The sequence below is a fragment of the Macrobrachium nipponense genome, chromosome 16 (genome assembly GCF_015104395.2).
Source record: "Macrobrachium nipponense isolate FS-2020 chromosome 16, ASM1510439v2, whole genome shotgun sequence".
NCBI lineage: Eukaryota > Metazoa > Arthropoda > Malacostraca > Decapoda > Palaemonidae > Macrobrachium > Macrobrachium nipponense.
Genome location: NC_087209.1, coordinates 28,916,858 through 28,932,067, shown reverse-complemented (window position 1 = coordinate 28,932,067; position 15,210 = coordinate 28,916,858). Strand labels below are relative to the sequence as shown.

Below are 15,210 nucleotides of genomic sequence, written 5' to 3'. Positions count from 1 at the left end.
CTGACTTCCAGATTATGACTAAGCACTCGCCAAGGTGGTAGTCTTTGTTTGTGATAATTAGACGGCATATCCAATCTACTTTACACATCTCTTCTATATTGGCCATATAAAAATATATCTCACGTGGTACTGGTATCTTTCTTGTCCTACATTAAGACACCTAAGAATAGTATGGTATCCATGAGCTCAATTTCATTGTACTATACGTACCAATTCCTTGTCGAAAAGCAATGGACACGAATCAGTTGGGAGAAACAGTTGGTGCCGTACTAATTTTTCAGCTTTAACAAATATTGGAATTATAAGTTACTGCAATTCTTATAGGTTTAAAGGTAAAAGAAAGTAAAACTGAGTTAAAAGAAAAGCAAATATTAGTCCCAAAAGCCTTTCGACAGTGAAAGCCTTTTTGGTGGCCATGACATTTTCTAGAACATAGAAATGAAAAAATATTTGGATAGTTGGACAGTTTACATTCACGGCTGCTTTTTTAATTTTTATTTCATTTACATCTGCATGGATTAACTCCAGTTCTACATTTCTCTGAACAAATACAACTAAGATTAATGTTGTTGGATTAAACTATCCTTGTGCAAATTAGGCACCTTGCTTGTGCGACCAGTTTGTAATTAAGCGTCTTTCGACTAAGATTGATTAATTTCTATGGCATTGTTATTTTAATTGCAACAAATTAGATCTAAAACAACATTGCAGGTACCCAGCTGTTCCCTGTAAGCATCTTTAAACCCAAGAAAGAGATATACCGTGCTGAGTTCTGGAGACAGGACCCAGGGATCTCTAAACAAGAGGTCCATGATCCACACTGATCACCTGAGCCGCCTTGCTGTCCTTACAAGCATTTGATTCACAATTTTCACATACATTCCTACGGAAAACTTTGGTCTTGCATCGTGGTTCCACTCTGTTTCTCTGGTTCATGATTTAAACAAACTTGAATTTGCATGACATAAATTGTCGAGGACTATTGCATGTTAAATTGCACGGGAATTGTTCCGATAGAGAAGATTTTAAAAGTTTTTTTTTCCTACATATTCCTATATAAAACTTTAGACTCCTGATGTGGTCCTATCTTGTTCGGGCTATGGTTAAAGCATATTAAATCTACACTCCACGAGGAAACTCTCATGTAAGTTTATCATTTCTGGCCCAGTAGTTCTAGAAGAGAGTTTTAAATGATCCAATTCTGCCTGTTATTATTTTCTACTTGTTTCACTTCGAAAGGGGCTTAACCTCTGTTTAAAAAGAAAAATGTGAATCTTCTGTACTTGGGATACCAAGGACTTTTTCCATGGTCCTAAATAAAAAATAAATTCGGTAAGAAGTTGCTCAAGATTTCAGGTAACAGAAAGACAAACGGCATCCAAGAAATGTATAGCTCCAAAGACCCCATAGGTTAATTGATATTTTAGGATCATTTGCTGAAAAAGGTACTAATAACTGATATAGTAGATCCAGATGCAGAGGATTTAAACTTAGTCATTAAAAGAGTTATTCACATTACTTCATTTTTAAATTGTTATGGCATTTCTCAGCAAATCTGTAAACGTCGTTTGTGAATCTAGTATTTCAACTAGGTGCACTGTAGATCTTTTTGTGGCGGGAGAATGGAGAGGGAGGCAAGATATTAAAGCTCTTTCAGTCAGATGCCGTTTCCACTCCATCTGAGTAGCATTCACTGGTCTCGTTGTTATTGTTCCTCCTAAAACTTCTACGCCAATTGTAATACTTTCTCCATTCCCTAATCCTTTTTTCTTTATGCCACCCTTTTTATTATGAACGGCGTACCCCTAAAAGCCTCACTCTTTCGACATTTCTTACTGCACATTTGCTGCCCAAATAATTCTTTTCAACAGCTTCCATTCAGCATTCACACTTCTTTTACACAAACAGAGCTTGCTCAACAGTCTAAACTTTCGCTTTGAGAGACACCTTTTCTTCTTCAGACGTGCTGGAGGGATCCTGTTACCCTTCTTGCTTCAACTACTTTGTGATCCACCTTTTCTCCCATTCTTTCCTCATTTTACTAAAACTTTTATGAATAAAATGGTTCTATTCTCCCACTTGCTCTACCAAAATATGTTGTTCCATCTTCCTGCCCTTTATTTATCCTCAATCTTATTCATGCTATCATTCAGCTCCAGGTTTCTCTGCTTATAGTCGCTTATACTCTTTTACTCCTCATCCCATAATCACACACTTACGGACTCAGATATATATATATATATATATATATATATATATATATATATATATATCTATATATGTGTGTGTGTGTTACATTCGGCAGCAAAGATTAGTCTAAAAGACAAAGTGAAGCTACCTCGTATTGCAGCTACCTTCAGGGCACCCTTGGACAAGGTGTAGTCTTTAAGCCATCCCAGCTAAGGCGCCACTTCAGAGAAAATGCAATAATCGTGGCTGATCTTGCTAGGGCAACAAAGTTGTAAGCACATTATAAACAATGATGTTCGATGGAGCCGTTCATGTTCATGTGTGTAACTGTGACTTGGTAAAATGTAATAATTTTGTTTCTGGCTGTAAATTTCAACATATATAATAAGCAAATATCAGAAAATATTTAGCAGCAAGATCAGTCATCAAATGACTGCCTGTTGAATTTACACAAGTGGTCAAAAGGGCTCCAGCTGAGCTCACTCTTGTTAATAATGCATGAAACAGTCTGAAATCATGGGATCATCACTAGGAGAATACTCTAATATTTACAAGTAAAACTGTGAAAACAGGAGTGTCTTACATACAAAGATACAATGGTAAAAACAGACTTTGGTAATTTAGTAAGAAAATAAGCCAATTAAATAAGCATTCAAGCCGACATTGAAATGATTTAACTGTCCTAACTTAGATTTAATCTTAGTGTGAGTACTTACTACAGATAAGGTGTGACGTTATGATGACAAAAGTATTTGAAGTCTCTCAGCTGAAGGAGAATGGAGTCAGTTATCTGGAGCCTAACTAGAAAATGACTAAGGTCATACAAATGAGAGAGAGGAGAATGAAAATGTTTTTAGCTTAGAAAGAGTACTACAAAAGTATTTTTTTTTTAAATAAAGGAAATTTGTACAGTAAAAAATCACGATAAGAACAAAATTAAATGTTATGAAATAAAGGGAAGGACCGGTCATGCAGAAAAGATTGCTTAGAAATGGCGAGAACAAGGGGTATGCACATTATGCAAACCTACAGTGGGCAGAACATTATCTAGTTACCGTTAGTGGTAGGTGTGGAATAGTTTCCTAGGTGTCATCTGAATTGTACAGATTAATGCGGTTTAGGGTAATAGTAAATATTGGTCATCCAGATGATGTGAGGGCTTTCAGCACCAACGATAATCAGCTCTTTAAAGGCAATTCTGGCATTATAGTGTAAGACACTCGGTATGTTGAACAGTAAGGCGTATACGAGGACGAAGTTATCGATCTCTGCAGAGCTGAATAAGGCAATACTGAATATTTATTCTCATGTAAAGAACTACTGAAAATAATTGATCCGGACATAACCTTAGAGATACCCATGCTTCTAAAAAAAAAAAAAAAAAAAAAAAAAAAACTGGGCGAATACATATGATTAGAAACGAGAGTTAAGAATGATGTTGTCCTAAGAAGTGCTAGTTGTTGAAGTTAGAAACATATCTCTAGCTCAGTATTACTAAAAGAAACAAAGAAAGTCGCGTAAAAAGCAAATAAAGTGGTACACCGTAATTCCTAGTACATTAAAATTTTCAGGTGTTAAATTGACATTGACGAGATTTTAAGGGTAGAATAGTTTTGGTCCTGAAATAGACACAGACATTTAAAATTAGGGTAGTGGATTACACTGAAAGGAAAGTATTATTGAGTAATAAGGAATATCGGCGTAAAAAATGACAATATAACCAGTACCGGATGAAGAACCTTTGGGGCCCATAGACTAAGGATGCAGAATGAACCCTGTCAGGGGAGCAAAGCGAGCCATATCAGTCTTTTTTTTTTTTTAATACAAATATGTAATTCTATGAGCATTTGAAGATATGCAAAGCAGTATCGAGGAAATTGGAGCAATACACAACAATTAAGATTAGGTAATTTATACTTATTTTGAGAGTATACTACAGTACTTGGCAGATTGCACATAATGAAACGTTGCACATTAATGTTTATTCAGAAATTCATGACTCAGAATATCAGTTTGATGTTCAGTTAGAAAAATAAGTCAAAATAAAATAATTTTATTTCTTCGCATTAATGACAATCAGGTAAAGATGATAAAGGCAAACTTAAAACGACATGCCACTTAATGCAATAAAAATACAACTTAAAGTAACTTTCCTAGCTTTTGCATGAGCAAATTTATTAATAATATTTTCTAAATATTTTTTTTCACCAGCTCTTGCTGAATGCTTATTAAACTCAACCAGTTATGGTTAAGTATGCCCGCAACTGTGATGTTGATGTTGTCAACCAAGTCCTAAGCTCGGTGCGAAACGGACCAGACCATACGAACGAATGAAGGAAGATTTGGCGTGACAAGTCCAAGCAAAGTGAAAATGAATTTGCTTCCAAAAACTCATAAAGAATTTAGTTCTAAGGAATATTGGAATACTTTTTTCTCACAACGAGGAACAAAAGCATTTGAGTGGTAAGTGAGTCGTTAGTTGTCACCATCAATTACTAGTATAGGCTACCTACTATTTTAAGGTAGGCAATCACAGAATAAGGTACCTAGCTAGGTAGCCTAGGCTAGTACCTATACTATATACCTATAGGTACTACTAGCTAGCTTACCTACTATTAGGTAACTTAAAACTTGATTGAGATAGGCTAGTTTTAATACTCGATTTAGGTATCCTATTATTGGTTGTTTTCATTACAAAAATAGGCTAATGTGATTTCGATACCTAAGTTTTTCTTTGCCAGAGAAAAGAAATTAGCTAGTAGGTATACTACCTATACTCTGTTTTTTTTCCATCTGTCCATCCGGCTGTGGTGTTTGCGCATGGTAACACTGCGTCCCAGGCTTTAAATAATATCCTATTTCGAATATGAACGGTGTAATTCGCGTACAGTAAATTATTAAAACACTTTTCAGTTGCAAATGTACACCCAGTTATCCTTTTATTTACCTAAAACTTACACATAGCGTAATTATATTTAAAGCCTGGGACGCAGTGTTACCATGCAAAAACACCACAGGCGGATGGACAGATGGAAGAAAACCGAGTAGGGTAAAAAACCGCATGGTACAGGGGTGGACCGTGTACGATCAATGTGTACAACCCCAAAAAAAGTACATTATAACGCGTCCTGACATTGGAGATGGGCATCAAACGCGACTTCTTGTTGGTGAGAAACTGAGCTAAAGACCTTTACTCCGGTGTCAGGACGCGTTATAATGTACTTTTCTTGGGGTTGTACACATTGATCGTACATGGTCCACCCCTGTACCATGCGGTTTTTTACCCTATAGGTAGCTAGCCTAGGTTAAAAAAAATACCTTATAAGAAATTAGCTAGTACTACTTAGTAGTAGCTATGAATCCAGATTACCCCATCCCTGCACACACACACACACACACACACACACACACACACAGAGAAACTCTGGGTATATCTATATATATATATATATATTTTATATATTTATATATATATCATACATATATATATATTATATATATATATATATATAGTATATATATATATATATATATATTATATATATATATATATATATATATATATATATATATATATATATATATATATATATATATATATATATATATATATATATATATATATATATATATATTATATATGATATATATATATATATATATATATATATATATATATAATATATATATATTTAAATATAATATATATATATATATATATATATATATATATATATATATTTATATATATATTTATAATATATATATATATATAATATATATATATCTTTTATATATATATATATATATATATGTATATATATATATATATATATATATTATTATATATATATAATATATATATATATCTATATTTATATATATACATACATACATAAATATTAGAGCAATTTTATCATCATTGCATTACTGTGACATCTAGAATTCAAGGAAACAGTTTGTAAAGGCATCGGCATTGGCATCGATGACTGGCATCCCTAGTACGCTTTAAAGATTACATTTGTTTGAGCCGTACAATTATTAAAAATTATACACAAATTATTTCAGCCATACAATTATGAAAATGTTTTTAAAAGTCACAATAGTAATAAAGATTTAAATAAATGAAAACTGTTTGCAAAAAAGTATATTTTTTGTCATAAACAATTCACTAACCCGTCGTCTGCTTGACTCGTGGATTAAATTATTCCCGTTGTGAACAAACTCATGTATTTTAAGTTGAATTTGGGGTGAATTAAGAAAGAAATTTGTATAATTACAATAAAATAACCACTGGAGTTTCCTTTGTGATGGCAGTAATGATAATACCACCGATGACAAGGTAAAAATGCATTTCAGGTAAAAAATGGAGGTTTCATATAACTCATTTTGTTGACGAAACTTCAGTCTTTTGAATAGTATGCTTAAATATTGAATTGTATTTTTGTTTCACTGATTAAATATCAAGTGAAAAGTGGCTCATTAGTCTGTGCAAGTGCCGGCAGAGCGATGCATTACCCTAATGCTATGGTAAAATACCGCTGTGCAAACAGGCGGACAATGTACTGTTGCTTGGTCACTTTCCCAAAAAATAAGTTTGGCACTTCCAGTGTCCTGAATTAGATGCCAGTCATAACCCAACCAGTGTGGAAACAACAGATAGAGATCTCTACTTTCCTCTCGAAGTAAGTATTTTCTTTCGTCACAAAATGATGCGGTAATTTCCTGTTAAACAGAAGTTAATGAAAGTCTAGTCATGCACGGTGCAAACTTACCTCCATGACGCTTTCAAAATTTTGCTTATAACACCTTATGTTTAGAAGATTGACGCCATTTCGATGTTTGTGGAGTCACTTGTGTCAATAAACTTCCCTTTTCCTGTGCTAAATCTGCACACCAAATTAATAGATAAATAGATAAAAATTTAAGTCAATTTAAGTAACTTATAAAATACAAGTTGAATCGCAATGCTTTTAGTATTGCAACTTCACTTGAACTTTTGAGGTTCCATTGGCTCAATATCCTCAGGGAGACTTTTCTGTAGTCCAACAGTGTGAGTAGTAAGGGAGCTCTGGAATTGAGAAGTTTTACAGCAAGGCACATTCACTGCATATTGGTGCTCATTTTCTGCAAATCTGGTTGCTCTTGGTAAGAAAATATCATCAGGATCAATTGTGAATGTGAAAAATGTTACAATACAAATTATGAAAAATTGACAAGCGAGAGACCATCCAGATATGGTTCAAGTCACAACTGCTGTCTTATTTAGTTTTTTGTAACATTTACTTAAATTACCCTATAAAAATTATATACTTTTTATTGGTTTTAATGACTACTGTATATAGTTATTGTATACCACATATTATAAGTTACTCTTTCTATATTTTAGCAAATTTTATTGAGGTTTCTGGGTTTTATCAGAACTTATTGGTACATGTCATTTACAGGTATGGAGAGTATGCAGAATTGTGTGGTGTTTTGCATAAATACATAAAATTTCAAGATAAGATATTGATTGCAGGTTGTGGCAATTCTGCTATTAGTGCAGATCTGTACAAAGTGGGATACAAGTAAGTATAAATGAAGTTTATCTTAATAGACCTGCAGCTCTTAGTTTTTTTGAAGACAATATCTTGAATAGTGCGATGTTTAATTCAGCTTTAGTTTGATTTTACATTTTTGTTATGCTGGAATAGTTTTGATTTGAACTCCACTGTTCTTGACCATGTTACTTGCTTATGGCTCCTATTACTGTACTTATAATACATATATAGATTTTCTTTTACAAAGAAATAAGAGTCTGACCAAGCTTTTTTCTGTTAGCATTTTTGAATGACCATAATCCTTGAGTATGCTGTTATTGTTACAAAATGTAGCTCCTCATTGATGTACGTACTTGTTAAAATCTCATAAAAATGTATAAAAGAGAGCTTTTAAGATCCTGCTTAGTCCCCATTTCAAAAGAGAACTCAATCAGAGTCTTGAAACCTCTGTTATGTATTGTACATGATTTTAACAGATATCTCACTTTGGATCTAGTTCCCAATTATTTTTATTATTACTATTATTATTATTTAGGAAGTAGACCCTCTCTCAAGCATACTTTATTAAAAGTAATGGCAACTTCAGCAGCGTTACGCTTATAGAGATTCTTCTATATTTTTTTAATAGTGACTCTTTCGGTGCCACTTAAACAGGCAAGTAGAGCATCTGCGGAGGTCATTATCAAATACAGGGTCAAGATCGGTGCTTATATTTCAACTTATACAGATAACCTATGATATCATAGTCATCAAAGTTATTAACAGTTCTCTCTCTCTCTCTCTCTCTCTCTCTCTCTTTTTGAAGTGAGCTTTCGTCTGGAGCTGTCAGACTTCCTCTGGGCTGAGAAGCTGAGGGAGGACTGTTTTTGGTGCGGTGTCTGTCCTCCTTATATTTGGGGTTGTTCGTAGGGGGTCTGTCCCATGGTGCTCTCCTATTGGCTGGTGGCGGAAAGTCTGCTTTTTCATTGGTGGCTTAAGCCAGGTATCAAGCCACTTCCACTGTGTCAATGGTTGCGAAGCTACAGCTGTCTGGACCGCTGGAGCTGTGCGGTAACATCACTGGGCATTGCTTTACGCTGCGAGACTTCTAAGCTAATTTGATTTCCATTGGCTGCAGGAGTATCTCGTTCAGGGGTGTTGTCGTCCGTAGAGTTGTCATGATCGGCTTGTGGGGAGGAGAAATTTTTCCTGCATCATATGAGGTGCTGGTTTTATTTGCTGGCATCAGGGGCCTTCCCGATGATCTTTGTATTCTGGATGATCACATCCCAGGAAATAGCCTCTTGATGTTTGGTGCGGGCGTGATTCTTGATAGCCCCCTCTTTGGCGTGGCATGAGAGTTTCTTAGACAGGCGCATACATATCATACCTATGTAGGTGCCATTGCAATTGCGGACTGGGCATGTATACTGGTACACCACATCTTAAAATAAAATTAAATAGGGTACTGCTCAAATGCAATCGAGACCAATTAGTATGGGAGAACAATTGGTGCAAGAAAGCAGGAAATCATCACGCGGCTGGCGAGCCAAGAAAAGGCGGCGCGGGAACGACAACGCACGTGCTACCGCTCTCACATATAACCTAAGATAACTTGGCTTATCTTGCCAAAGGTCGTCTCAAAATTATCTCAAACATTAAACGCAGTAGTACTTAACTTGAATGCAGAAGCTTGACGATCCGTGATGATGAAAAAGGGGGATAAATCCGAACGAAAAACACGGCACAAGGAAAGAACGTGTGCAGCGTGAACAGTGCTATTGAAAGGAATGAAAACAAAGGAGCTAGTTGTAGTAGTAGCGGGTAGCGGGGCCTTAGATCGGCTCCTCTGTAGACGAGGGATATTGAGGAAAGGAGAGACTAAATGGCAAGGGACCTCTGGTAGTGGTTTCCTCTCGTCCCGGATACCATACCAACACCTTTATTAAAGGTGAGCGAGCCAGTATACTCTGGCATTACCATGTTAAATTTTTCTCTGGTATTTGTAGCAATACTTTACCTTAGAAATGAACACTAAAGGAAGCATTTCACTGGGCGACACAGGTCATTGCCCAGAAATAGATTTTTCCTTCGTCAAAATCCCTTACATCTGCTTCAGGGGGTCTTGTACCTGTGGGGAGGGGTAGTACATATGTGATTAAGTCAATTTTCTTAGTGTCATCAGTCGGGGTTACATTTTTGGAAATAATCTTCTTAACAGAGTCCTCAACTTCACGGTAATGGGAACTCATGAAGGCTTTATAATACAGCTTGATATTATCCTAGGGGCGGGGCTGCAGGCTCTCACTACCGTACCATTTCTCCTGGGCTGTGCAGACTTCTTTACTGATAAATTTATTTGAATGCCTGTTATTCATGAGTACTTGGGAGGCGCAGTCGAGTTCCTGATGAGTGTCCTGCTAGGTCGAGCAGTGGGAGAGGGCTCTCCTGACAAATGCCCTGACGGTCATGCTTTTGAATCTGGTGGGGCATGCACTGTCACTGCTGAGGCAAAGTCCAAGGTTAGTCATCTTTGTGTAGACAGAAGTACGGAGACCGTCTTCTGTCTTACTCACAGGGATGTCGAGGAAGGGGAGCTGATCATCGGTGCTGTATTTGACCGTGTAATTCAGCATGCTGCACTGCTGAAATGTGTGACAGAGGGCTTCTACCTTATCCTCAGCATTGACTTGAACAAAGATATCGTTGATATAACGGTCATATCTGCTGGGTTTCTGCATCTTGGCGAAGACCTGTTCCTCAATGGTGCCCATGTAAAAGTTAGTGAAGAGGACCCCGAGTGGTTAGCCCATCGCCCTGTCGTCCTTCAAAATCATGACAATCAGGGCTTTCGTCAGGAGAACCCTCTCCCACTGCTTGACCTGGCAGGACACTCATCAGGAACTCGACTGCGCCTCACAAGCACTCTTGAATAGTAGAGGGTATTTAAATAAATTAATCAGTAAGGAAGTCTGCACAGCCCGGAGAAATGGTACGGTAGTGAGAGCTTGCAATTCCGTCCTCAGGATAGTATAAAGCCTTCATGAGTTCCCGTTACTGTGAAGGTGAGGACTCTGTTAAAAAGATTATTTCCAAAAATGTAACCCCGACCGATGGCACTAAGAAAATTGACTTAATCATATACTACCAGAAGTGGAGGATGCGCAACTTAATTGTGAAAAATAAACCCTCCCCACAGGTACGAGACCCCCTGAAGTAGATTATGTGGTGTACCAGTATACATGCCCAGTCTGCCATTGCAGCGGTGCCTACGTAGGTATGACCAGTATGCGCCTGTCTAAGAGACTCTCACGCCACGCCCAATAAGGGGCTATCAAGAATCTCTCCTGCACCAAACATCAAGAGGCTGTCACCTGGGATGTGATCATCCAGAACACGAAGATCATTGGGAAGTCCCTGATGCCCATCGGTTACGCATGCTGCAGGCGCTTCTCATCCAGCAAATAAAACCAGCACTTACATATAATGCTGGAAGAATTTCTCCTCCCCACAAGTATGAGAAGACCTGCCACCAATTATGACACCACCGATCATGACAACTCTACGGACAACAACACCCCCGAACGAGACACTCCTGCAGCCAACAGAAATCAGATTAGCAGAGAAGTCTCACAGAGTATCGCAATGCCCAGCGACGTTACTGCACAGCTCCAGTGGTCCAGACAGCTGCAGCTCCGCAACCATCGACACAGTGAAAGTGGCTTGATACCTGGCTCAAGCCACCAATGAAAAAGTAGATTTCATGTATGACACTTACCTGGCAGGTATATATATAGCTATATTCTCTGTTCGCACTGGCAGAATTTTCAAAACTCGCGGCAACCGCTAGATCACTGGTAGTTCAGGTGATCGCCACCCCGCTCCCGTGGCGCTGGTGCTCGGAATCATTCCCATTTTCCTCAGATTTTTTTCTGCCACTGAACTGGCAACATCGTTGTTGGTTCCCTGCTAGAATTTCGAACTCGTTAGCTGACTTTCGCTGTACTTGGATGGTTTATTGGGTATCGTATTGGAAAGTTGGATTGGCAATCGCGATTGGAAGTTCTTATAATGTCTGATTCTGGTTTAGTATTTCGAGTGTGTATGAAAGAAGGGTGCAAGGTGAGACTGCCGAAAGCCTCGGTAGACCCTCACACAGTATGTAAGAAGTGTAGAGAGGGTATGTGTACTTGGGATAATAGATGTAATGAGTGTGAAAGTTTAAATGAGAAGGAGTGGAAGACTTTCACGAAATATGTTGAGAGACTAGAAAAGGATAGAGTAAGGAGATCGGTGTCTCGGAGTGAGAGGCCAGGCTCTTCTAGTAAGGCCGTGAATACTTCTGTTATTTCTCCCCCTTCTTCCCAAGTAGAAGTTGTTAATCCTTCTCCTCAGGTCTCTCCTGCGCCTGCTGCTGTTTCTGAGGATACTAATTATGTGAAAGTGTTTGCCGCCCTTGCGTCAATGGGCGATCAGATTCAGCGTCTTACAGACAAAGTGGGTACGTTTGAGAGTGTCAGTGTAGTGGAGGGGGCGGCTGATCGTCTCACTCGTGCTCCTAGACCTAGGCCTCTGCCAAGCTCACAGACCCAAGGGAGAAGGCATGTCGACAGTCGAAGGGAGGCGAGAGGGGTTCCCTTACGATCAGTCGTCCCTTCAGGCAGTCCTGTTGCGTCCCAGGCTGCAGCAGTGCGTCATAGAAAAGGCGACACTGGGAAGTGTTTTTCCTCTACAGATAGTTCTGCGTCAGGCAGGTATCGACGTTATGCGGAAGTTTCGCGTCCTCTGAAGAGGACGCATAGACCTACGTCTTCTCAAGATGAGCGTGACCCTCAAGAGCGGTGGAGTAGTCCCGAGATTTTCTCATCTAGTGACGAGGAAGATGTGGTTCCGTTTAAAAGGAGGAGATCCTTTAAGTCAAGACAAGACGCAAGACCTCATGTATATGGAGGTTCTCTGGAGAGGAGCCCCCCTTCTGAATCCGGAGCAGTCTCTCCGGTATCTTCTCCTTATCGTAGAGCTCAGGATCGAGTTTCTCGTTCTAACAATCCTTCTCGTCGTCGTTCTCCGCTTGCTCAGACTTCCCGCCAGGAAACAGAGACTAGGAACTTCCTTGAAGAGATGCAAGGAAGGTTAGCCGATTTAAATCGTGGGGAACATCGGAACATCCTCCTACGAGGCGTAAGGACGCATCTCTCCCCGTCAAGTCATCTAAAAGGACGCATGATGGTTTGCCTCCTTCTCATCGCGCTTCGGTGTCTCGGGTAGTACGCAAGTTACGGGAGCAGGACGCAGGACGCAAGTTACGAGAACAGGAAGCAGGACGCAAGTTACCGGAGCAGGACGCAGGACGCAAGCTTCCGGAACAGGACGCAGGACGCAACCTCGGAGCTCAGAAGGACGCAGGCGTGCAGGAGCCGGCTTCTTCCCGCAGGTTGGAGAGATTTTCTGCAGCAAGACCTTGGTTTACAGGATGTTTCTTCGGCAGAAGAGGAGATAGAAGACTTAGAGTCTGAGGAAGAGAAAGATGGTGAAGCACCTTCTTCAGACTACAAGAAATTAACGGATTGCCTTCTATCTCTTTTTGAAGGGGAATTTCAGCCTGCAGCTCCGACATCACCCCTTTCTCAATTCTCCAAGAATAAGACACCGAAGAAGTCCTCGTTTTTGAAGATGAAGTTTTCGATTACAGCTAAGAAGGCTCTTCAAAGGATTGATACGTGGTTGAAGGAAAAGAGGGAAGCGGGCAAGACTGTGTTCTCTTTCCCTCCAGCCAAATTGGCATCGAAGTCCGGAATTTGGTATGCGACGGGGGAAAATCTCGGCCTGGGAGTTCCTGCCTCCTCCCAGGGGGATTTTTCCAACATTGTTGACAGTTCCCGCAGACATGCTTTGAATTCGGCTAAAGTGTGGTGGTCTCCATCAGAGTTAGATCATCTCTTGAAAGGGATTTTCCGGACTTTCGAGGTTTTCAATTTTCTTGATTGGTCCTTGGGGGCTCTGGGACGAACAGTGGAAAATAATGAATCAACGGCTTCTCAACTCCCAAGCAGTATTATGTCCTGCATGGACAAAGCCTTAAGGGATGGCGCGAATGAGTTAGCATCTCTTTTCACTGCAGGAGTTTTAAAGAAGAGGTCACTCCTATGCTCTTTTGCTGCAAAGGGCGTTTCTAACGCCCAGAAATCCGAATTGGTTTTTCCCCACTTTCGGATCACTTATTTCCTGCGGATATTATCAAGGATATTTCGCTTTCCCTAACTCAGAAGGCGACGCAGGACCTGTTAACTTCTTCGGTAAGAAAATTTTTACCCACCAAGGTGGTTAAGAAGACGCCTAAGGAATCAAGACAAGCTAGTCAGCCCTTTCGAGGCAAGTCCTTTTCTCGTCCTTCCTTCAGAGCAAGAAGAGCTCCTTCCAAGAGGGGTTCGAAACCCAGTAATAAACAATGAAGAACAAGTCCTTCAGATATCAGTAGGTGCCAGACTCCAGAAGTTTTGGGAGATTTGGCAAGAAAAGGGAGCAGATCCTTGGGTCGTCAAGGTGGCCAAAGAGGTTACAAAATCCCTTTTCTGAAGAGACCACCTCTTTCGACATCACCAAGAGAGCTTGGAGCTCACTACAGCGATCCAGGGTGGAAACAAAGAAGCACTACAAGAACAAGTACTTTCTTCTATGCTCAAGAAAGGAGCAATAGAACCTGTTCTGGATCACTTATCTCCGGGATTTTTACAACCGCTGTTCTTAGTAGCGAAATCCTTGGGGGGATGGAGACCAGTACTGGACGTAAGTCAACTCAACTTATTTGTGGAGAAGACAAAATTTTACGATGGAGAGACCGATTCGATAGTCTGGCAGCGGTACGTCCAGGGGACTGGATGTTACCCTGGACCTTCAAGACGCATATTTTCATATCCCAATTCATGCAGGAATCCAGGAAGTACTTGAGATTTGTGATCCAGAAACAGGGTCTTTCAGTTCAAAGCCCTCTGCTTTGGACTGTGCACAGCCCCACAAGTTTTTTACAAGAGTGATGGCAAGCGTGGCGAAGTGCTACACATTCTGGGAATAAGAGTGTCTCTATACCTGGACGATTGGCTCATAAGAGCCCAATCAAGAAAGCAATGTCTGGAGGACTTAGAAATGACGTTTAACATTAACGGAAGAGTTAGGGCTGATGGTGAACTTAGAAAAGTCGAATATGACCCCCATCAGGAGCTAGAGTATTTGGGGATTCGATCTCCTCAGTGACTTTTCGGGCTTTTCCGTCTCCCGACAGACAAGAGCAGTGCATCCGGAAGTTCAAGCCTTTCTAGAGAAGAACAATGTTCGGCACGAGAGTGGATGAGCTTACTGGGACCCTCTCGTCCCTGGAACGGTTCGTTTCTCTAGGAAGGCTTCACATGAGACCCCTACAAATATTTTTGAACCAAGTCTGGCCAAGAAAATTGCAACCAGATTCTTCCTGTTTCGAATTCCTCGCAAGATCAAAGAGGAA

At 39.6% G+C, this 15,210-nt stretch overlaps 1 protein-coding gene across 1 annotated transcript in view; it reads left to right on the top strand.

Annotated features, from left to right (window-relative positions):
* Positions 1-4,484: 4,484 nt before the first annotated feature.
* Positions 4,485-15,210, top strand: part of LOC135195629 (eEF1A lysine and N-terminal methyltransferase-like) — a 108,376-nt gene continuing 97,650 nt past the window's right edge. Inside the window, exons 1-2 of the mRNA XM_064221972.1 lie at positions 4,485-4,653; positions 7,638-7,760. Of these exons, the coding sequence (XP_064078042.1) occupies positions 4,562-4,653; positions 7,638-7,760 (215 nt within the window). The 5' untranslated portion in view covers positions 4,485-4,561. The remainder of the gene's footprint in view (positions 4,654-7,637; positions 7,761-15,210) is intronic.